This window comes from Salvelinus fontinalis, chromosome 8, assembly GCF_029448725.1.
Source record: "Salvelinus fontinalis isolate EN_2023a chromosome 8, ASM2944872v1, whole genome shotgun sequence".
NCBI lineage: Eukaryota > Metazoa > Chordata > Actinopteri > Salmoniformes > Salmonidae > Salvelinus > Salvelinus fontinalis.
Window position 1 is genome coordinate 25836889 of NC_074672.1, and position 24772 is coordinate 25861660.

The following is a 24772-nucleotide window of genomic DNA, read 5'->3' on the forward strand; positions in this document are numbered from 1 at the left end:
AGAGCCCACAAATAAACACTGTTCTGGAGTAATGAGAGCCCACAAATCACATTGTTCTGTGGTAATGAGTGCCCACAAAATCATACTGTCTGGAGTAATGAGAGCCCAGAAATAAACACTGTTCTGGGGTAATGAGAGGCCACAAAATCACACTGTTCTGGGGTGATGAGAGCCCATAAATCACACTGTTCTGGGGTAATGAGTGCCCACAAAATCATACTGTCTGGAGTAATGAGAGTCCACAAATAAACGCTGTTCTGGGGTAATGAGAGCCCACAAATAAACACTGTTCTGGGGTGATGAGAGCCCACAAATAAACACTGTTCTGGGGTGATGAGAGCCCACAAATAAACACTGTTCTGGGGTAATGAGAGCCCACAAATAAATACTGTTCTGGGGTAATGAGAGTCCACAAATAAACACACCAGTAAACAGAAAACACTGCCCAGTCTGCCCACAACCTCCAAGAAAGAGAGAGAGACTGGTGGAGAACAAGAGAGAGAGACTAGGAGTGAAAGTGAGAGAGGTAGTGAGAATGAGAAAAAGAAACAGAGGGAAAACAAGTGAAAGAGAGAGAAGAGATGAGAGAGGAGAGGAGATGAGAGGAGGAGGAGAGAAGAGAGAGAGAGAGAGAGAGAGAGAGAAGGAGAGGGGAAAGGATGCCCTATGGAATTTTTCTTCGCCCTCTCACCATTGAGGTTTCCAATTAAGGGCAGTATCTTCCCTGATTTCCTTCCCCCTGCAAGGACCCCATACATATAGGCCCACCTCTGTCTCCATTCATCTCAGTTTGAGCTGCTGCAGGACCCAACCCCACAACCCCCTCCCCTTCCTTCCCTACCCTAACCCCCCCTCCATCAAATCCAGCTTCATCACCTTCAGAGGGTCAAAACAGCTGGAATGTGAATCAATGCTCTTGGAATGAGAGGGGGAATGAGGAGGGATAGGAGTTAATAACTTCATCAGCAGTGTTCTGTGTCTCTTTTGGAAAGGGAAGGGGTTGCTATCATTCCACTTTCCTTTGTCCATTTTTGTGCAATCTCTGCTTATCAAACATCTGTCTGGTCAACAATAGAGGACAATGCAGTAGAACCAGGCAGCCAAAACCACTCAAATGTATCTAATCATCAAAAGAGAGAGCTGTCCTAACTTAGCCTCAGCGGTTCCCCGACTCCCCTACTCTTGACCCAAAACTGTTTCAATTGGTTTAGAAGTGTGGATGGTGGATGCATCATAGTCCATTTACAAGATGAAACACTGAGAACCTAAGGTGGGTTTTAAACAGATTGTCTTAGGAGACATATCAGAAATAGTCAGCAGCCAATCTGGATTTAACTTAGGCCCAATGGTTAACACATCCTAAATATGGACTCAAGTGTTGCTGACCAAATCTTTCAATCCAACTAAGGGTATAAACATTGAAATACAAAGGAAGTTGTAACAGAGAAAATGTTCAGAAAACATTGCAAAAACTGTATATTTTCTTTCCTTCCTTCTCGCTCTCTTCTCCTCAACCTGGCCAGCATCATCAGCCTGACTAATATCACAGGAGGCAGATCAACTAGCAGCAGAATCCAATGGGCTAGCCAGGCCAAGCTGCTTGTCGAGCTCAATACTACAGCAGCATCACTTACACACCCAGACGGGAGCCACAGAATACCAATCAATTATTTACAAACCTCCTTGTATTACACCTCTCTCTCTCTCTCTCTCTCTCTCTCTCTCTCTCTCTCTCTCTCATCTCTCTCTCTCTCTCTCTCTCTCTCCTCTCTCTCTCTCTCTCTCTCTCTCTCTCTCTCTCTCTCTCTCTCTCTCTCTCTCTCTCTCTCTCTCTCTCTCTCCTCTCTCTCTCTCTCTCTCTCTCTCTCTCCTCTCTCTCTCTCTCTCTCTCCTCTCTCTCTCTCTCTCTCTCTCTCTCTCTCTCTCTCTCTCTCTCTCTCTCTCTCTCTCTCTCTCTCTCTCTCTCTCTCTCTCTCTCTCTCTCTCTCTCTCTCGGAGCCGGAGACATTCCTAACTGACTGAGAACAGAGACAGGGCGGGTAGTGAAGCCAGGGATAGACAGGCACACATAACAGTCCTGGATCAGAAGTGTCAGCTATGCAAAGAATTCTCTTTTCCATGGGGCAAGCACAATACAGCAGCAGTACCCCAGTTAGCATAGCCTGCCAACCACACAGCTAGCCAGTCAGTCAGTCAGTCAGTCAGCCAGCCAGCCATCCATCTAGTGAGAGAGTGACTTTGTTTCGCAGTCAGCTAGACAGCCAGCTACCCAGCCAGCCAGCCCCGGTTCTGAGAGCTTGGCCAAGGCCACGGTCAGTCATCAGCCCCCCTCCCTGCTCTCCTCTCCTCCATAAAGGGACGGCAGGAGAGAGAGGGGCCTCCCTTTGTGCACTCCAGATTAGTCAACACAGAGGGAGGGCAGAGATTGATAGAAGAGGACATTTGATTTCTCCTGAGAGCATTAACTGAGCATAACGCAATATCTGTAGAGAGTAAAGAGTGTTTTTAACGGAAGCTTTTATGAGGATAGAAAGACTTGCACAAAGCAGCTTCCTCCCACGGTTTTCTATTCAACTCTGTCCAGTAAACATACCGCCAAATGGTTAGCAGTCCAAACAAAAACACAACCCTTTATCAAAAAACTAAAATCGCCCACTTCTTCCTTCTACACAACGTACTGAACAACATGTCATTGTGGTTCAGTCTGACCATGTATGAGGTCCCAAACTTCAACGTTATTATTCCAAACCCGGTGAATTTATATGGACCATTGAAGAAAGCCTACTTAACCTAGCCAACTCAACACAGCGTAACCTATAGCCAAACCCAGCTAATCCCAGTCCAGCTCAGCCCAGCTAGACAAAGCCATGGTCAACCCAACCCAACCGAGCCCAGCCAAACCAAACTCAGCCCGGCAGTACATCATGTCTTACCTCTCAACACGGCCCGACCATAGTAAACCCAGCTCAGCCCAACCCCACCCCTCCCAGTACATCATGTCTTACCTCTCGTTGCTTCTCCATCTCAGCCTGCAGGACCTGCTTGGCCACCTCTAGGTCCTGGAGCCTGACCCTCAGCTCCTCATTCTCCTGCTCCAGACGACCCCTCTTCTTCTCCACAGAGTCCAACTCGTTGTGCAGCCGGATGGACACGTCTTTAGCCACCTGACGTCCAAAGGAGGAGAGAAGAGAGAGAAGACATGAGGGAGGGTGGTCAGCATCAGTGAGATGTATGATCCACATGCCATGATCCAGAGTCATACTAAATGAGTCATACTATAAATACCCTATAAAGCCTTTATACTGTAAAAAGTAATTTGTTTAAAGTATGACCACATATATATGCCTAAGACATGTATGGCTCTCTGCTGATGGTGTATTCACAGCACAGTAATAAATCACACCATACTGTAGCTTATCATTAATGTGTTACAGCAGTAAGTAACACATTATTTGGATAGTATGACCCAGCATTATCACTAATATGTGTAGGAGTGGAGCAGAGATCAGCTCTGAGATAATCATGTGTTGACATGTTGCTACAGAACAAGACTGTTATAACCGGCTGATCAGGTCCAATGCAGCCGTGTCTAACTCATTATCAAATCATTTCTGGGAGACAATTAAGTACCTCACTGGGATTGTTTTCAATGAAAATGCTTCTTAGCAAAGGGAATTTCTCAAGCAAGAATTTTGCTAAGACTGTCTGGTAGTGGTCTGAGTGGGGAGGGACAAACTGAAAACTAGCTGTTATTGGAACTCTCTTTCTTATTGGTCTGTTAACTAATTTACCGCCTGGTGATGTCACTAGGCAGGCCAAAACTCCATCCCACCAAAACAGGTTGAAATTTCAGGCGGTCTTTTCAAACCGCTCTTACACTGAAAGGACATTATCATCATTTTCACAATTTCATATTATTACTCCAACTTCATAGTTTGGAAATATATATAAAACCCAGGCAAATCACGTTTTTGAATGCACTGGCACTTTAAAGTTGAATATATGTTCCTCTGAGCGGTTGGAAGGCCATTAAACACAGACCCTATCCAGATGAGTGTATGATGTTCTGTTGGGCCAACAACAACATAAGGTGCATATTTTATCATAACAAAGAACCGTGTGTGTGTGACTGTATATCACAGGGCACTAACAGGTTGTTCAGTCCAAAAGCAAACCCAACTGCCTGGTTCTAATTGTTTATATGGAAAGGAGGTGACATGCATATTTATACCATAGATGGGAAACATATCCAAAACATGAGTGGATTGTCATCTTTCTGTCAAATGTTCTGAAAACAGTTTATACTGAAAATGTAAACAATGATACAAGGCACATTATTATTATTTAATTTTCACCCTCACTATATTTCTCTCCCTCTGTGCAACATCATAGCATGAGATGAGAGTCTATTTGTATAGGGTGGTACAGTGCTGATCTCATTGAATGAGGAAGGGGGTGACAGGAAACAGGTGTGTGTGTGTGTGTGTGTGTGTGTGTGTGTGTGTGTGTGTGTGTGTGTGTGTGTGTGTGTGTGTGTGTGTGTGTGTGTGTGTGTGTGTGTGCGTTGGGGGATTCTCTCTGCCCCTGAACCAGAGCCAATGTGCAGCTGGGAACCACAATGCCCCTCTGTGCTGCCCACTCTGAGCTGGACCAACTGCCCAGTTCACCACCACGTTCTAATTAATTTCTCTCTCTCTCTCACTCTCTCCTACGTATCTCCCTTTGTGTGTTGCTTGGCTGTTTTTAATGCTGTCCTTAACTTATCCTTTTAAGGAAGGAAAACAACAGAGACAGAGACAATACATTATTTACAAACAACATTTTATTCACCTTTATACACACACAAGTCTGTGATTCTCTTTCTCTCTCTTTCCTTAACCTCTTTTTGCCTCTCCCTCTCTGCCCTCTCCTCTCCGTACTGTAGAAGGGAGAAGAGGGACAGGCGGGGAGATGGACTGCATGGTCAAATCAATGCCTCTTTCATTAGCGTTCTGGGAGGTTTCCAGGCTATGTTTTTAGACTTTGATGCTTTATGGTGATTGGGCCTCATTGGCAGTAAACAACAGCCTTTATTAATGACCTGTTAACTTAACACACATTCAATGAGAGGACTCTCCCTCTCACAGTTCAGCTCCTTTCCATACACTGCTTTGTCTGCCTGCACCTCCCAATAAATATAATGCTTTGATATGTGAAGAGAAAAAACACCTTGAGTTTCCCCTAGGTACAGATCTAGGATCAGCTTGCTCTCTCCCAATCCTAACCTTAACCAATAGTTGGAAAAAATGAAAGACTCACCCAAGATCAGCGTCTAGGGTCACCCAACGAGCAGTTTTAGCATTGGTGAGGGGCCCCAGCTGGCACTAGAGAACGTGACAGGCATACAGTCAGTGTGTATGTAGGGGGGAGTGACTGGTACATTATGGTCAAGTCCCAGCCTTCAAACATCTATCAGCCAGCTCTCCTACCTAAACACTTGAGATGCCCTCTATTCTCTGTGGTCCACTGGACAGAGTCAGACAGAATCAAAAGGAGACATTTAACCATCAAAAGGGTGTCTTTCATGTATTTGTGTATGTGTGCGTGTGTGTGTCTGCATGCGCGTATGTGTATTTGCATGCATGCGTGCATTGGAGTGTGTGTGCGTGCTGAAGCAGATCCCTGTTCGCTATCTGATCCTGCCTGTCAGCACTGCCACAGCACTGCCATTTGCAATGTTGCCAACTTGATTAGCCGATGCCTTACTGACTTTACTGTAAAGTATGTCTTGAAGAGATATTGTATTTTCTACTTTAAAAAGCTAAGAAAGTGCTTACAAAGGAGAGCATACTCTATGAAAGCATTGAGTATATACTATATAGAGTATATACCATAAATCTTAGCTATTTAAATCATGATGGGATCCAGTATTGCAGCATCAGCTAACAGGCATACCCAACTGGTGCATTTTAATGTACCTATCATCTAGTTGTTATCCTTCCTGTTGCAGCCTCCAGAAACAGAATAGTCATCTTTTCCCTTCTGTGTATATATAAAAAGGCTCCCCAGCTGTTAAAGAGCCAACCTCTGCACGACAGTTGTTTAGTGGTTACAGTATAATCCACATTGTGGGCATCCACACACGCTCCTGCTAGTGCCGTGCTGAGCAGGCAGCAGGCACAGGGATCAACAACACTTCCTGGAACTCCATGAGCAAGCCAATCGGCTCTCTGAACCGGGCCTGCCTGGCTGACACGTGGAGACGGTATCTATGTGTATAGTATCTCCAGGATGCTGCTCTTACTGCTGCCCAGCTGTTATCTGCAGTCCTTTGTAGCTCAGTTCGTAGAGCACAGCGTTTGTAACATCAGGATAGTATGTTTGATTCCCGGGACCACCCATATGTAAAATCAATGCACGCATGACTCTAAGTTGCTTTGTATAAAAGCGTCTGCTAAATGGCATATATGATTTATTATATCTGCTGCTGAGAGAGGTATGGAGAGAGGGAGAGAGAGAGGGAATCCACCCGTCTCCCTATCTCACTAACCTCTCCTTTCCCTCCCTATATGCTAAGCAATATTGTGCTGCTATTTCTATCGACTTGGCCAAAGCTTTTGATATGGTAGACCATTCCATTTTTGTGGACCGGCTAAGGAGTATTGATGTCTCTGAGGGGTCTTTGGGCTGGTTTGCTAACTACCTCTCTCAAAGAGTGCAGTGTATAAAGTCAGGAAATCTGCTGTCTCAGCCACTGCCTGTCACCAAGGGAGTACAGCAAGGCTCGATCCTAGGCCCCACGCTCTTTTCAATTTACATCAACAACATAGCTCAGGTAGTAGGAAGATCTTTCATCCATTTATATGCAGATGATGTAGTCTTATAGTCAGCTGGCCCCACCCCGGATTTTGTGTTAAACGCTCTACAACAAATCTTTCTTAGTGTCCAACAAGCTTTCTCTACCCTTAACCTTGTTCTGAACACCTCCAAAACATAAGGTCATGTGGTTTGGTAAGAATAATGCCCCTTCCCCCACCGGTGTTATTACTACCTCTGAGGGTTTAGAGCTTGAGGTAGTCACCTCATACAAGTACTTGGGAGTATGGCTAGACGGTAAATTGTCCTTCTCTCAGCACATATCAAAGCTGCAGGCTAAAGTTAAATCTAGACTTGGTTTCCTCTATTGTAATCGCTCCTCTTTCACCCCAGCTGCCAAACTAACCCTGATTCAGATGACCGTCCTACCAATGCTAGATTACGGAGACATAATTTATAGATCGGCAGGTAAGGGTGCTCTCGAGCGGCTAGATGTTCTTTACTATTTGGCCATCAGATTTGCCACCAATGCTCCTCATAGGACACATCACTGCACTCTATACTCCTCTGTAAACTGGTCTTCTCTGTATACTCGTCGCTAGACCCACTGGTTGATGCTTATTTATAAAACCCTCTTAAGCCTCACTCCCCCCCATCTGAGATACCTACTGCAGCCCTAATCCTCCACATACAATGCCCGTCCTGCCAGTCACATTCTGTTAAAGGTTCTCAAAGCACACACATCCCTGGGTCACTCCTCTTTTCAGTTCGCTGCAGCTAGCGACTGGAACGAGCTGCAACAAACACTCAAACTGGACAGTTTTATCTCAATCTCTTCATTCAAAGACTAAATCATGGACACTCTTACTGACAGTTGTGTCTGCTTCGCGTTATGTATTGTTGTCTCTACCTTCTTGCCCTTTGTGCTGTTGTCTGTGCCCAATAATGTTTGTATCATGTTTTCTGCTGCTACCATGTTGTGTTGCTACCATGTTGTTGTCATGTTCTGTTGCTACAATGCTGTGTTGTCATGTGTTGCTGCCTTGCTATGTTGTTGTCTTAGGTCTCTCTTTATGTGGTGTTGTGTTGTCTCTCTTGTTGTGATGTGTGTTTTGTCCTATATTTATATTGTATTTTTTTCTTTATTTTAATCCCAGACCCCGTCCCCGCAGGATGCCTTTTGCCTTTTGGTAGGCCATCATTGTAAATAAGAATTTGTTCTTAACTGACTTGCCAAGTTAAATAAAGGTTAAATAATTTTTTTAATTAAAATTAAAATATTTAAAAAATTAAAAAATTAAAATATGCAACACGTCTATTGCTATGAGTACATGGAAGCTCAGCCCACACTTCCTGTACATGTGATGGCCAGAAGGGAAGGATATGGTATCTTTCACACCTGAGCCAAGTAAACAGTGAAGACCACAGATCACAGGTAGCGTGAAGAGACCGTGGTTTATGACTATAAATAAAATACCTCAGTCGGTTTCCCCAGCAAAAAATGACAATAGCATCATAGCCTCCAGGCTGGGAGAGAATGGTTTGATGTGTATCCATTAAGATAGCTAGCTGCCTTGAAGAAAAACCACTGACCCAGACAGTGTAATGCAAGACTAATTCCATATCCTACTGGACATTCTTGGAGCAAATACTGTATTTCCCTTAGTGTATATCCATTGACATTGTGGTAGACCTCACTGTTTTCTATTACCTGTATCAGACCAAGATGTTTCATAGCTCTGGAATTAGGACAGCGGGTCAGAGAGGCCAGAAAATGACCAGGGGTATCCCATAACCATCTCCAGATATCACACACACGTGAAAACTTTATGCATGCAAGGGTACACACCCCTCCCCCCGCAGAGCGCTGCAGGGCAGGATGTAACAGGAAAAAGGCAACAGCTTAGCGTGACTCAGGGAACAAGGACTTAAAACAATGACCTTAAGCCAATTTAAGTGTAGCCCTACTACTACAGCCCTATCAACTTACAGTATGTTATTTTATGTGATGTTGGTTGAGTACTATGTGACTACATTTACATTTACATTTAAGTCATTTAGCAGACGCTCTTATCCAGAGCGACTTACAAATTGGTGCGTTCACCTTATGACATCCAGTGGAACAGCCACTTTACAATAGTGCATCTAAATCTTTTAAGGGGGGGGGGGGGGGGGGGCAGAAGGATTACTTTATCCTATCCTAGGTATTCCTTAAAGAGGTGGGGTTTCAGGTGTCTCCGGAAGGTGGTGATTGGCTCCACTGTCCTGGCGTCGTGGGGAACTTTGTTCCACCATTGGGGTGCCAGAGCAGCGAACAGTTTTGACTGGGCTGAGCGGGAACTGTACTTCCTCAGTGGTAGGGAGGCGAGCAGGCCAGAAGTGGATGAATGCAGTGCCCTTGTTTGGGTGTAGGGCCTGATCAGAGCCTGAAGGTACTGAGGTGCCGTTCCCCTCACAGCTCCGTAGGCAAGCACCATGGTCTTGTAGCGGATGCGAGCTTCAACTGGAAGCCAGTGGAGAGAGCGGAGGAGCGGGGTGACGTGAGAGAACTTGGGAAGGTTGTGTCAGGACCCGGTGCGAGAAACAGTCACTAATAGTCATCAGAACCCAGAAGATGAGGCAGACACAGCAGTACTAGAGATGGTGGTTTAATTAAAGAACAAAATCTTTAGGCAAAGAATCTAAATCCACAATGTCCAAACATAAAGCCAAGAAGCACAAAATGGATATCCTCCAAAATACAAAGAAACTCCAAAGTGGTAAAAACAGCAGGGAAAAACAAACCTCAAAAGACTACTCAAAAATACACAAGAACTAAACCAGAGAACCTCTGGAAAATCCAATAAGAGAATCATATGTTCAGAACAAGGCTTGGGCTGGGGCTGGGTGCTAACATACAAACACTGAGCAAGGAACTGAGGAACACACAGGGTTTAAATACTAACAAGGGAACGACACACAGGTGCAAACAATAATTAGAGCAAGGAAAAACAAAAGGTACAAAAAAGGTGCAATGGGGACATCTAGTGACCAAAACCTGAACAGTTCTGGCCAAAACCTGACAGGTTGAACACCAGTCGGGCTGCGGCGTTCTGGATGAGTTGTAGGGGTTTAATGGCACAGGCAGGGAGCCCAGCCAACAGCGAGTTGCAGTAATCCAGACGGGAGATGACAAGTGCCTGGATTAGGACCTGCGCCCCTTCCTGTGTGAGGCAGGGTCGTACTCTGCGGATGTTGTAGAGCATGAACCTACAGGAACGGGCCACCGCCTTGATGTTAGTTGAGAACGACAGGGTGTTGTCCAGGATCAGGCCAAGGTTCTTAGCGCTCTGGGAGGAGGACACAATGGAGTTGTCAACCGTGATGGCGAGATCATGGAACGGGCAGTCCTTCCCCGGGAGGAAGAGCAGCTCCGTCTTGCCGAGGTTCAGCTTGAGGTGGTGATCCGTCATCCACACTGATATGTCTGCCAGACATGCAGACATATCAGTGTGACTAATAAAGACTGAGTATTTTGTTGGTCTAAAGAACGTTCCCCAATGTGTTGAAACAGCTTGTATCCACTGAATGTAACATAGTGTACTAGTGTTCAAGTTATAGAGGGTTTACAGTGGCTGGTACAGGACAGGTCTCAAATATCACTAGGAATACATTTGCCCAAATCCTCTAAAACATGTGACACACATTTCCTTCCCCAGTGCTTGGTTTGATGCTTGATTAACCCCTACTGTCAGAGAACAAAGCCAGACTCACTGTTCAGATGAACTCAATTTGGAGTGAGTCAGGAGGGCATGGGAGTGTTTAAACCCAATTTGAGGGAACAAGAAGGGAACATTTGACCTGGTGTAGTTGGTAGCTAGAGGAAACAATCAGGTATGTGTTGAGAGACTGGGCCTGGCTGTTTAGGAATACGGAGAGAGAGATGGCGGAGAGCAGAGGCCGCCGGGGTCACATCCCTGTGGTTTGTTTTTGGTTTCCTGTGTTAACAGCCTTTTTTGACTGGCTTCCCGCGGCCTGGAGAGCCTTGCGCCCTCCCGCTGTGGCCCGATTGGCTGCTGAGAACCTAACTCGGGAGCCAGACTAATTCCATATCCCCCAGAGTCAGCAGAGAAACACTGCTCAGAGGCATAATATTAGATTGCCAGAAAGAAGAGGTGCTTTTCTTCGCGTTTCTTTCTCTCTCTTTTTTTAAAGATATACAACTGGACCGTTTTTAATGAGGGAGAGCAGCCAGCCTTCAGGAGATGACATCATCACCCTCCACTCTCCTCTCCCCCTCTCTTCCCTCCTTCCTCGATTTCTGAGAAAGATCTCATTGTGCTTCTGTCACATGGAAATGGTTCACAAACAGCTGTGAATTTGGGATGTGTAACCATAGCCTCAGGTCAGTAGGAAGACCCACAACCAGAAATGTCTCTCCTAACAAGAAATCCCATCAATGGTTTGTGAGTGGATGCATTTAAAGCCAAATGTAACTTTTGTCCTATGATCTGTTATCCCCCTATCTTTGAAGTTTCCAGAAGTCTGTGAACACCTAAATGCTAGCAATTACCCAATGTTCAGTAGCTCTTCAAGTTTCTGTTTGTGTTGCTAACATATGAATTATGCATTGGCCTGCACGCACGCATACACACACACACCACCTTAGCTGTCCATCGAAGTCGATGATGACAGACACACCCCACCCTTACAAACACAGTTCCATCCAGATTCTCTCCCTCTCCCCTCACCTTGACGTCCTGCTCCAGAGTTCGGATGAGCTCCCCGTCTACCTGTCCCGTCTGGGCCACGCGGAGGCTGCGTCTCTCAGCCTTGCGGAGGCGGTACTGCAGGATGCGGCAGGTCTTGTTGGCCTGCTCAAACTGTTGCCTCAGCTCCTGCAGCTGGTACACATCCTCCTCCATGTACATGTCCCTCATCTCCAACATCTCAGAGCGCAGCTCCTCCATCTCATCCTGGGGAGAGAGGATGAGGGAAGGATGGAGGAGAGAGGATGGGGGGAAGGATGGATGAGAGAGGATGGGGAAGGATGGATGAGAGAGGATGGGGAAGGATGGAGGAGAGAGGATGGGGAAGGATGGGGCAAGGATGGAGGAGAGAGAATGGGGAAGGATGGAGGAGAGAGGATGGGGAAGGATGGGGCAAGGATGGAGGAGAGAGGATGGGGAAGGATGGAAGAGATAGGATGGGGAAGGATGGAGGAGAGAGGATGGGGAAGGATGGAGGAGAGAGGATGGGGAAGGATGGGGAAGGATGGAGGAGAGAGGATGGGGCAAGGATGGAGGAGAGATGATGGGGAAGGACGGGGGAAGGATAGAGGAGAGAGGATGGGGCAAGGTTGGAGGAGAGAGGATGGGGAAGGATGGAGGAGAGAGGATGGGGAAGGATGGAGGAGAGAGGATGGGGAAGCATGGAGGAGAGAGGATGGGGAAGGATGGAGGAGAAAGGATGGGGAAGGATGGGGAAGGATGGAGGAGAGAGGATGGGGCAAGGATGGAGGAGAGAGGATGGGGAAGGATGGAGGAGAGAGGATGGGGAAGCATGGAGGAGAGAGGATGGGGAAGGATGGAGGAGAGAGGATGGGGAAGGATGGATGAGAGAGGATGGGCAAGGATGGAGGAGAGAGGATGGGGGGAAGGATGGGGCAAGGATGGAGGAGAGAGGATGGGGAAGGATGGGGGAAGGATGGAGGGGAGAGGATGGGGGAAGGATGGAGGAGAGATGATGGGGGAAGCATGGAGGAGAGAGGATGGGGCAAGGATGGACGAGAGAGGATGGAGAAGGATGGAGGAGAGATGATGGGGGAAGCATGGAGGAGAGAGGATGGGGCAAGGATGGACGAGAGAGGATGGAGAAGGATGGAGGAAAGATGATGGGGGAAGCATGGAGGAGAGAGGATGGACAAGGATGGAGGAGAGAGGATGGGGAAGGATGGAGGAGAGAGGATGGGGAAGGATGGGGGAAGGATGGAGGAGAGAGGATGGGGGAAGCATGGAGGAGAGAGGATGGGGCAAGGATGGACGAGAGAGGATGGAGAATGATGGAGGAGAGATGATGGGGGAAGCATGGAGGAGAGAGGATGGGGAAGGATGGAGGAGAGAGGATGGGGAAGGATGGAAGAGATAGGATGGGGAAGGATGGAGGAGAGAGGATGGGGAAGGATGGAGAGAGAGGATGGGGAAGGATGGGGAAGGATGGAGGAGAGAGGATGGGGAAGGATGGAGGAGAGAGGATGGGGAAGGATGGGGGAGAGAGGATGGGGAAGGATGGGGGGAAGGATGGAGGAGAGAGGATGGGGGGAAGGATGGAAGAGATAGGATGGGGAAGGATGGAAGAGATAGGATGGGGGAGAGAGGATGGGGAAGGATGGAAGAGATAGGATGGGGAAGGATGGAGGAGAGAGGATGGGGAAGGATGGGGGAGAGAGGATGGGGAAGGATGGAGGAGAGAGGATGGGGAAGGATGGAGGAGAGAGGATGGGGAAGGATGGAGGAGAGAGGATAGGGAAGGATGGGCGAAGGATGGAGGAGAGATGATGGGGGAAGCATGGAGGAGAGAGGATGGGGGAAGCATGGAGGAGAGAGGATGGGGAAGCATGGAGGAGAGAGGATGGGGGAAGCATGGAGGAGAAACGAGGGGTTAGAATGGTTGGAAATGCTTACCTACCATATACAGGGTCTTGATGAGCCAATCATTATACTCATTCTAATCATTAATGTACAGTATATGTCAGCATCAGATCAGTCATAAACACCATCATTGTCACTGTCTCCTTAGCAGGATGTGTATCTTCCTCTCAGAATCATTAACAACGTATATAGCATTAACAACCCCATCATAACTGGTAGTCTACATCACCAGTCCAGGGGTAAACCCCTACAGAACACTGAGATGAATACAGAACTGAACTTTTCCCAGCTGAGATATACCTGAATAATAACAATGTTATGATTTAAATGATTTATGATTTAAATCAAACACAAAAAGCCTTAGGGGCTTAACCTGGCATTACCTACTGCTACTTACATAACAACACAGTGTGCAGTTTGAGAGGCATTACCTACTACTACTTACATAACAACACAGTGTGCAGTTTGAGAGGCATTACCTACTACTACTTACATAACAACACAGTGTGCAGTTTGAGAGGCATTACCTACTACTACTTACATAACAACACAGTGTGCAGTTTGAGAGACATTACCTACTACTACTTACATAACAACACAGTGTGCAGTTTGAGAGGCATTACCTACTACTACTTACATAACAACACAGTGTGCAGTTTGAGAGGCATTACCTACTACTACTTACATAACAACACAGTGTGCAGTTTGAGAGACATTACCTACTACTACTTACATAACAACACAGTGTGCAGTTTGAGAGGCATTACCTACAACTACTTACATAACAACACAGTGTGCAGTTTGAGAGGCATTACCTACTACTACTTACATAACAACACAGTGTGCAGTTTGAGAGGCATTACCTACTACTACTTACATAACAACACAGTGTGCAGTTTGAGAGGCATTACCTACAACTACTTACATAACAACACAGTGTGCAGTTTGAGAGGCATTACCTACTACTACTTACATAACAACACAGTGTGCAGTTTGAGAGGCATTACCTACTACTACTTACATAACAACACAGTGTGCAGTTTGAGAGGCATTACCTACTACTACTTACATAACAACACAGTGTGCAGTTTGAGAGGCATTACCTACTACTACTTACATAACAACACAGTGTGCAGTTTGAGAGGCATTACCTACTACTACTTACATAACAACACAGTGTGCAGTTTGAGAGGCATTACCTACTACTACTTACATAACAACACAGTGTGCAGTTTGAGAGGCATTACCTACTACTACTTACATAACAACACAGTGTGCAGTTTGAGAGGCATTACCTACTACTACTTACATAACAACACAGTGTGCAGTTTGAGAGGCATTACCTACAACTACTTACATAACAACACAGTGTGCAGTTTGAGAGGCATTACCTACTACTACTTACATAACAACACAGTGTGCAGTTTGAGAGGCATTACCTACTACTACTTACATAACAACACAGTGTGCAGTTTGAGAGGCATTACCTACTGCTACTTACATAACAACACAGTGTGCAGTTTGAGAGGCATTACCTACTGCTACTTACATAACAACACAGTGTGCAGTTTGAGAGGCATTACCTACTACTACTTACATAACAACACAGTGTGCAGTTTGAGAGGCATTACCTACTACTACTTACATAACAACACAGTGTGCAGTTTAAGAGGCATTACCTACTACTACTTACATAACAACACAGTGTGCAGTTTGAGAGACATTACCTACTACTACTTACATAACAACACAGTGTGCAGTTTGAGAGGCATTACCTACTACTACTTACATAACAACACAGTGTGCAGTTTGAGAGGCATTACCTACTACTACTTACATAACAACACAGTGTGCAGTTTGAGAGGCATTACCTACTACTACTTACATAACAACACAGTGTGCAGTTTGAGAGGCATTACCTACTACTACTTACATAACAACACAGTGTGCAGTTTGAGAGGCATTACCTACTACTACTTACATAACAACACAGTGTGCAGTTTGAGAGGCATTACCTACTACTACTTACATAACAACACAGTGTGCAGTTTGAGAGGCATTACCTACTACTACTTACATAACAACACAGTGTGCAGTTTGAGAGGCATTACCTACTACTACTTACATAACAACACAGTGTGCAGTTTGAGAGGCATTACCTACTACTACTTACATAACAACACAGTGTGCAGTTTGAGAGGCATTAGCCCAAATCCTACAACCCCCCTGACAACAGGATAGTAATAAAGCAGATCAAATATTTATAAAGGTGGTGGTGGATGAAATGTGTAGTAGTAGTAGTAGTAAGTAGAAGCATTTTATCGCATGGCTAATGTGCGAAGGGCTGCCGCGCAGCGCACGCTGATAGAAGACAGGGGAATGTGGGTCAACCACTGCAGAGCTCGTCACTAGTGCAGACCGGTGCAAACAATGATGTGTGGAATGAGGACGGTAGGCACACTCGACTGCAGCATCTGCACGAGGCAGACTACCCCCTGAAAACAGCTGCAATAGTCAGACAGGTGAGTAGAGGACCTGACAGCGGAAGCACGGGATGAATAAATAAAGCTGTGGAGGTCTGGTACTACTATGGCTACACGCATGACCTGATTTTTACGCCTAATTAGACTGACTAATAAAAAAAGATGTGGCTCCCCATGGCTGTCTGTGGTAATCTGCAGGTAGGCTAGTGGTTAGAGTGTTGGACTATTAACTGAAAGGTTACAAGATCGAATCCCCGAACAGACAAGGTAAAAATCTGTCGTTCTGCCCCTGAACAAGGCAGTTAACCCACTGTTCCATCTGGGCCGTCATTGAAAATAAGAACTTGTTCTTAACTGACTTGCCTAGTAAAATAAATAAAAATCAATCAGTCAGATGGATTTGATGATTATGGTCAGCAATCAATCAAAAACCTAGCATGACTGTCCTGGTGGACTTTTGATCTTAGATGGCCACCACATAGTAGGCTATGTATACCATAATCATCATCATTCTAAATCTAATAATTCTAAAGAAAGAAAATGTGCTTAAGGTAACCTAGAAGTTGATTGGATAACCCGTTGTCATGGTGCGCCTCTGCACACAGGCCTGTAAGATAATTCAATTAATTATTAAGCCCCCCCACTGAAGCAGGCTCCGTGAAGTGTGGCAATTATATTGGATGATAAAATACAATTAGTCAAGCTGTCTTAACCATGTCACTGTAATCATCTCGTGCGTAACAGATGAGCCCCTGCAACCACCTCCAACCACCTCTGATGTTTTGGGAATTTACTAACCACCTCACCATCATCAGCTGAGAAAACATTGGGTTTATATTCTGAGATAACACTGACCACCCTATGTCTCTGTGCATTCAAAGGGTGGTATTTTGTTGTTGTTTTTGGACAAGAGTGAGGATGTGTTAACAATCATGCACTTAAGAAGTTGTTGGCTATGTGGCCAATTTGGGTTTGCCCTGATTTTTTTTAACTTGAAGTTCAGAACCGTGATTATGCGTGAATATTTTATGCAAATGCACTTCGTTTTTTTGGTGATCCAATAAAAACAGTATTTCGGCTCCATCTCTTAAAGCGGCATTGAGCAGTTGAAACAACAACAAAGTGAATACCGCCCCTGTTTCAGTACAAACTGAAGGATGGGGCTGGACAAATGTAACCACTCTCAAATTCACAGACAAAGATATGTTTGCAAGTACTGACCGTCCATGATATCAAAATTATAGTTTTGACCATGCATAGACCATGTTTTAAACATGTTTTGAGGCCATATAGTGTGTGTTTACAAACACTGGAGTAAAACAAGCTTATATTTTGGGTTGTCTGTGGGACTATGACAGTTTAACTAAGCTCATGGGGCATTTCTAAGTTATTTTCTTCAAGAATCAATGGGTACAATATCATTCACTTATAAGTAGAAAATGTAGGTAGCAACTACAGATTGCCCCTTGAACAGAACCGTTCTTGGAGAGTAGGGTTTTGTTGTTGTTTTCTTTCACAAATGAGAGCAATCTGAGGGAGGAATTTCTGTAGCTGAAGACAATTTGCAAAAAATATGCTTACTTTTAGGTAATCGTTTTCTGATCTCAGTTCCTCGATTTCTCTGACAAATTCTTCATGCATGCCATCCATGAACTCTTCCGTCAGGTCGGAGAAAGCTAGGGATGTGCTGGCAGGCACCCGGCTGTCGAACGAGGTAAGAGACCGTTCATCCCCGGGAGAAATGCTCCCCCCTACGGTCTCCACTCCCAGGGAGATTCGGTTCTTATCAACTGGGGTCTTGGCGTGATGGTCACCAGGACTACCCCTATCCGGTGGTCCATGTCCGCAGTCACTGCTTGGTTGATCGCCATCAAGACCCCCGCCTCGGCTGTTGGATTCGGTGTCACTACTCAGAGCGTCGGTGGATAGTTTATTCTCCTCCGATGCACAATCGGAGAGCTCGGAACTGCTATCCGTTGACGACCGTTTTCCCGCAGCGCAACCTGAGTCTTTGCTCTGGTCGTCGGAGGCGTTGCTCGCATCGGACACCTTCCTCCGACCACCTTTCATCGATTTACTGCTGCTCTTCTGGGCACTGCCTACCGATAACGTGGATTTTCCCGTCAGTTTTCCTTTCTCAGATTTCGTCTCTTTCCCGCTAACCGGACTACGCCTGGACACCCGGCTGCCTAAATGTATGGATCCTGGTTTAACGCTCAGTGTTGGTGTACCGATTCCTCCACGGATCTTCGTGAGGGACCATCCAGGCACATCCTTGGGTCTGGCGGGTGATGGAGCCCGATTATTTTTTTTCTTCGCGTTGACTTGAATGGGCTGCACTACGGGCTGTTGCTCGAACTGGTGCTGCTGTTGAGGCTTCGCCTGCCCGTTGTTGGCGCTCTCCGTCCCGCTTTCCATTTTGTGCCTGTGTCTCCTTTCCTTCGGCGAGACAAAGTGAGTTGGCGAATTAACATCAGCCTTTGTCTTTGTCATTCATTCCGCTTTGACAACTACAGAAAAACAGAAATGAAACCCCTATCAGCAAAGGCAGAAGAAGTCGAGCTTTTATCTCACAACTGCAAACAAATAAACTGCAGCAATCCCTATTAAACCGGATTTAACAGCGCATAGAGATGGAAACGGCAAATTAGGCTACAATAACATAACACGCCGTAGGCCTAATGATGTTTTATGGTTAATTCCGTTTAGGTTTTGGCACATCTTCTACTCATATTGCACTAACATATGCAACTCTATCTCGCCGGAGTGGTTCGAAGTGGTAGAAACAGAGTGGAAGTGTGCTCGCGAGTTTTTTTCTCCGCCCAGCGTTTAGCGGTTCTGTCTGTGGCGAATCGCTGTCTGGAAACTCAGCATCACTTAGAGCTCTCTGCTGCCACCCAGACTTGTAGATCGTTTCAAGAAGCACAAGTAAAAAATACATAAATAGGTAGAAGATGCATAGGCCTACTACAAACATAGGCTATATGCTATTCAATTCAGACTTAAACAATATTTGGACAGTATAGGCCGGCTGGTGCAAAGCTGACCTTTGCAGGAAATGGATGACACGAATATAATTAATTCAGCCCAAATTTACTGGTAACAATTAGGCAATGTTTCATATGATACCCCTGCCTTTCTTAGCTGGCCAAATCCATAAATAACATATACAGTTCTGCTTATAGAACATGTTTACCAGGGGGGTTTCTAGGATTTCAGGACATTGGGGGCTTAGCCCAAAGCCAGAGGTGGAATTCAACAGCTAAATGCATCAGTCTGGTGCACTGTGTGATGAACATAGAGATATTAGATCTACTAAGAATGTTGTTAAACATGAATTCGTGTGAGTAAACAATCCCTTTAAAATAGGGCTTGAAGAAAGTATTGTATGTTCCCCAAGTGCAGGGGGTTTGAAAATGTTCCTGCTATAACAATTAATTTCTCCAAGTCACCCCACCTTCACAACAAATCTAAAGGTGGTTGAGGCTGACTAGTTGCAGATACTTATCATCTTACAATACATAGGCAAGATCTTTTGCGTTTATGAGCTATTGAGAGACCCCTTACCATTTCTGCCTAGCAGCTTTCACACTACTAAAGTGACTAAATAATTGAGGTTACAGTCACTTCCATATAGCTTATTCTCGTTTTCAGTGACTTACAATCAATGACATAGCCTACCTACGTGAATGCCGACAAAGATGCATAGCTTCTTGTCATTTATTTTCAAACACCCAAGTAGGCATATTAGATTTCAAAGGCATTTTTTGTTTGTGTTGCTGGAAATATTGTACATGGTTAACACCTTTTGTCTTAACTGTTAGTTAGAGCAAGTTATTTTAAGTCGATAAGTCGGCAAGTCGGCTTCTCCATGTTGTATTTGATAAACTATATATTCTGCATTTGTCCATCACTAAGAAGACTTCTTCTCCATGTTGTATTTGATAAGTCGTGAACCTTGAATGAGCTGGGCGGTCTCATTGGTTAGATGGCAACCAAAGAGGATGGCAACCAAAGAGTTGCATTATCAAAATTGGGAAGAAGTGGAATAATAAAATACTAAAAGGAATAACAGTACTGTTCTTACTGACAAGCACACTAATTATCCTATAATATAATAGCCCATCATAAGGAATAGGACCTGTTCCACTGACTTACATCAGCTAATGTGAAAGAAAGAAATTAAACTGAAAATCTCAAGAAGACAACATGCCATAGCCTAAATCTACCCAGGACTACACCCTAATCAAATTATGTATCTTTTTCCCACTCTCTCCACTAGGATAAAACATATACTTTGGGGATTTAAGGTAGCATGACTGAACAAGCTTGTTATTGAACAAATATGCTAATTAGCAGTCCGTGAGTAGACTAGTTTTAAAACGGGCCAGGACATGGTTTATTTATCAAATGCTTCCCTCAAATTCATAATAGAAAAAAAAATACATACACTACCGTTCAAAAGTTTGGGGTCACTTAGAAATGTAATTGTTTGAGAAAGAAAAGCATATTTTTTCTCCATTAAAATAACATCAAATTGATCAGAAATACAGTGTAGACATTGTTAATGTTGTAAATGACTATTGTAGCTGGAAACGGCAGATTTTATATGGAATATCTACATAGGCGTACAGAGGCCCATTATCAGCAACCATCACTCCTGTGTTCCAATGGCACGTTGTGTTAGCAAATCCAAGTGTATCATTTTAAAAGGCTAATTGATCATTAGAAAACCCTTTTGCAATTATTTTAGGACAGTTGAAAACTGTCGTTCTGATTAAAGGAGCAATAAAACTGGCTTTCTTTAGACTAACTAGTTGAGTGTCTGGAGCATCAGCATTTGTGGGTTCGATTACAGGCTCAAAATGGCCAGAAATAAATAACTTTCTTCTGAAACTCGTCAGTCTATTCTTGTTCTGAGAAATGAAGGCTATTCCATGCGAGAAATTGCCAAGAAACTGAAGATCTCGTACAATGCTGGGAGCGCAAACTGTCTCTAACCATAACAGAAAGAGGAGTGGGAGGCCCCGGTGCACACCTGAGCAAGGAGACAAGTACATTAGTGTCTAGTTTGAGAAACAGACACCTCACAAGTCCTCAACTGGCAGCTTCATTAAATAGTACCCGTAAAACACCAGTCTCAACGTCAACATTGAAGAGGCGACTCCAGGATGTTGGCCTTCTAGGCAGAGTTGCAAAGAAAAAGCCATATCTCAGACTGTCCAATAAAAAGAAAAGATTAAGATGGGAAAAAGAACACAGACACTGGACAGAGGAACTCTGCCTAGAAGGCCAGAATCACAGAGTCGCCTCTTCACTGTTGACGTTGAGACTAGTGTTTTGCGGGTACTATTTAATGAAGCTGCCAGTTGAGGACTTGTGAGGCATCTGTTTCTCAAACTAGACCCTCTAATGTACTTGTCCTCTTGTTTAGTTATGCACACGCACGCACACGCGCGCACACATACACACACACACACACACACACACACATACTGCACAAAGCTCCTGGTTAACCCCTTACAGGGTTATTACCAGCCTCTCCAGGGTCTAATGCAGACTGATAGTCACCACAGCTCCTAAAAAGCACTTTAACAATAGATTAACACGCTGCAATGGCAATCTTCAAAGACCAATAATGGAATAATATCATAAAGTAAGTCATGAGTAGCTGTGAGCTTCCGCCAGGGATCATGTAACAATGTTACATAAAACCTATCAAAGCGGATTTGCACAGAGATAGTACATGAAAGGCTGTCAGCCTTGCAAAACGTCCTAGTGGAAGAGCCATTATCTATCTATCTATCTATCTATCTATCTATCTATCTATCTATCTATCTATCTATCTATCTATCTATCTATCTATCTATCTATCTATCTATCTATCTATCTGTCTGTCTGTCTGTCTGTCTGTCTGTCTGTCTGTCTGTCTGTCTGTCTGTCTGTCTGTCTGTCTGTCTGTCTGTCTGTCTGTCTGTCTGTGTCTGTCTGTCTGTCTGTCTGTTCTGTGTTAACTGTTTGAAGATGGGCATTTCTGCAAGATATGCCATCTGCTAGGTTGGGCATAGTGCAAACAAGGCGCTTTGTGGTGCCAGGACTACCATGGCTGCATCCTTGGCAGAGCCAGACTTTGGCATGGAATCACAGACGGCACCGGGGCCCAGCGTTTTATCGTTCACAGAGCTGGAACAGGGAGGGAGAGAACCAACACTCACTAAACATGGAGATAGTCCTTAATGATCTAACACCTTTTTCTTTCTCTACCAGTTTAGATATTTGAAGTCCATCCGCTCTGGATATACAGGATCATAGACTATTACCCATATGGAAAAACTGCTGTCCAAGCAATTATTTACCATACAATAATTGGAATCCAGTCATCCTCAACATAAGTTTTGAGAACTTGTAATGGCTATTATCTATTAGCAGTGCTATTACATAAGTATGCCAGCATTCTCAGAGACAGATTTAAACCATAATTTAACTACTGGTGGGATATAAAGTAACATACTTTTTTATAGTATGAGTAACAAACATTTCCTCTGCTTTCATCCCAGAATAACTGTAATAATGATATCAATATTAGGAATCCCTACTGCCCTGTTGTCCCTTCAGAGGCCTAGATGAACACTGTTTCTGGGGCCCTCTGGTGGTGCACTGCCACCAAGTCTCCAGAGTGATGGTTGGGTTGTCAACAATGATGATAACTATATGCTAATCTTTCATCTGGCCTTGTTATTTTTTTTCCTCTACTTGTGTGTTGACATGGTGAGTGACACAAAGGAATATAAATGGTAAAAAGATGTGACACAAATCACAGCAAATTATATTTACATTGATACAGTATGTGACCTTCGTATGCACGGGAAATCATACATTCAATTTGAGCTGTCTTTTGGTCAAATGGGCAAATACTAATGTTCTCACTACATTTGGATTGCCTTCAATTAACTCTCAAAATAGTTACAGATTTCACTCATTAACATATTTAATCTAGGGAGACAGCATATCATGAAAACTGAATAGATTTCTAATCAAACTGACTGTAGAAGATCAAGAAAATATATCACAGTTCTCTACCTTCACCTAGTGGGGATATGAGGAACAGCCAGTAAGGACATTGCAAGGGAAATCAGGGTGTCAGCAAGAAGTAGCAATAAATATGACTACCCCCTGAAACAATGAATATGACTACTCCTTGAAGTAAACAACATACCCTCACAGAAAAATAAGTATGTGATAAGTAATTTGTGAAAAGCCTATTTGATTATAAAATATTTGCCACATCAATTTCAATGTTTCCTACGCTCAAAGCTTTCTTGTTCAATCTAAATTCCATAAGAATAAAATAGTTTAGGACCCATAGTTGTGATATGCCAAGAGAGAAATAAATAAATAAAATTCTCTGAAGCCCTTGAACAAAACTAGTCTGTGGCATTCTCCAGCCCTGGTTATCTGTGTAATTACCGTTCATAATGCTGAATGAATGACTCTCTCTCTGAAGCTGGCTCAACAACTTCTCTTGGGTTGCCGTGAACCATCAGAGCGATGCCGCTTCAACAATGGCCATAATTATCCACTCTCTCTGTACATTCTCCCTGGTTTTCAGGGGGGGGTGAGTAGACAAACAGGTCTGTGTTTTATTGAAGAGCCCAGAACTGGGCAGTGCTTGAATGGAGAAAACAACTCCCTCACTCATCAAATCATCAGACTTATGCAACACAAGTTGGCCAAGATCCTGTCTGATCCACCCAACATCTCATCTGCTCTCAGCGAATGATCGAAGTTGATTGTTATGCTCTCTCTCTCTCCTCTCGTGTCTCTCTCTTATCTGAAACACACACACACACACACACACACACACACACACACACACACACACACACACACACACACACACACACACACACACACACACACACACACACACACACACACACACACACACACACATCTGCAGTGAGTGCATATTTGTGACAGGGTCACTGCAGGTCAAGGCAGCAGCCAGTAGTCATTGCTTTATGATGATCTAAGGACAGGTGGGTGTATCAGTCACTGCTGCCTCCATTATCAATGCACAGAATAATACATGGCAACCAAACTTATTCCTCATTAATAATGCACTGTTTCCTGATTACTGCTATAGATCTACTCCCATCCCTCCCAGCTTTATCTTTGGTGCAGGACATGCTGGAAGTAGGTAGACTGGGAATGAAAAATACTCTCCCTGTCAGTTGCTGTATTTGATTGCCTAATGTGTCTACAATTGTCTGTCAATGTGATATCATTCACTTTAGAACACAGTTTGACATATTTGTAGAGGAGGTGTCTCTACTACAGTACCATGGTTCTCTCATCGTCACCAGCATCATCAGTAAAGCATTATCAACTTCAATACATCCAACAATTACCATTCACCATTCACTGAGCCTTCATGCAGACATGCTTGTGCACTTGGCTTTGGCAGTGTTCATGAGAGCAGACAGAATGTGTTGGCTGTTGATGTTGTGTAGTAATGCCATGGGATTAGGAGATTTCAGATATAAATGATCAAAATGAAAAACAACAAGGTGGTGTAGTAAGAAAATCGACCAAGTATTTTCCATAATCATTAATGATTTCCTCTGACCTCTGACCAAAAATGATTGTTGGGTCACATATCACTTTGATAGTAATTCAAAATTTTGCCATACACCTTATCCCTAATGTGGATAAAACATGTTTTTGTATCCTAATACTGAGTACAGTGTGTAATGTTATTTACAGTAGTAGTACACTCTGTTCTTCTTCCAGCCTGTCAGCATGTGTTTGTGTGGATCAGGCGGTCCATTCACGGATGCACGATTGGCCGGTTGGCTTGTCATG

General features: G+C 44.3%; 1 protein-coding gene across 5 annotated transcripts in view; it reads right to left on the bottom strand.

Annotated features, from left to right (window-relative positions):
• LOC129860966 (protein SOGA1-like) overlaps positions 1–18777 on the bottom strand; it is an 82834-nt gene extending 64057 nt beyond the window's left edge. For 4 of the 5 annotated variants that reach the window (XM_055931940.1, XM_055931943.1, XM_055931941.1 and 1 more), the window contains exons 1-3: positions 17489–18776; positions 11526–11750; positions 3006–3164 (exon numbers count right to left, since the gene is read on the bottom strand). In XM_055931940.1, coding sequence (XP_055787915.1) covers positions 3006–3164; positions 11526–11750; positions 17489–18400 — 1296 coding nt within the window. In that variant the 5' untranslated portion in view covers positions 18401–18776. Of the gene's footprint in view, positions 1–3005; positions 3165–11525; positions 11751–17488 lie in introns of all 5 variants that reach the window. The other variant, XM_055931942.1, reaches the window with a different exon arrangement.
• Between the last annotated feature and the right edge of the window lie 5995 nt (positions 18778–24772).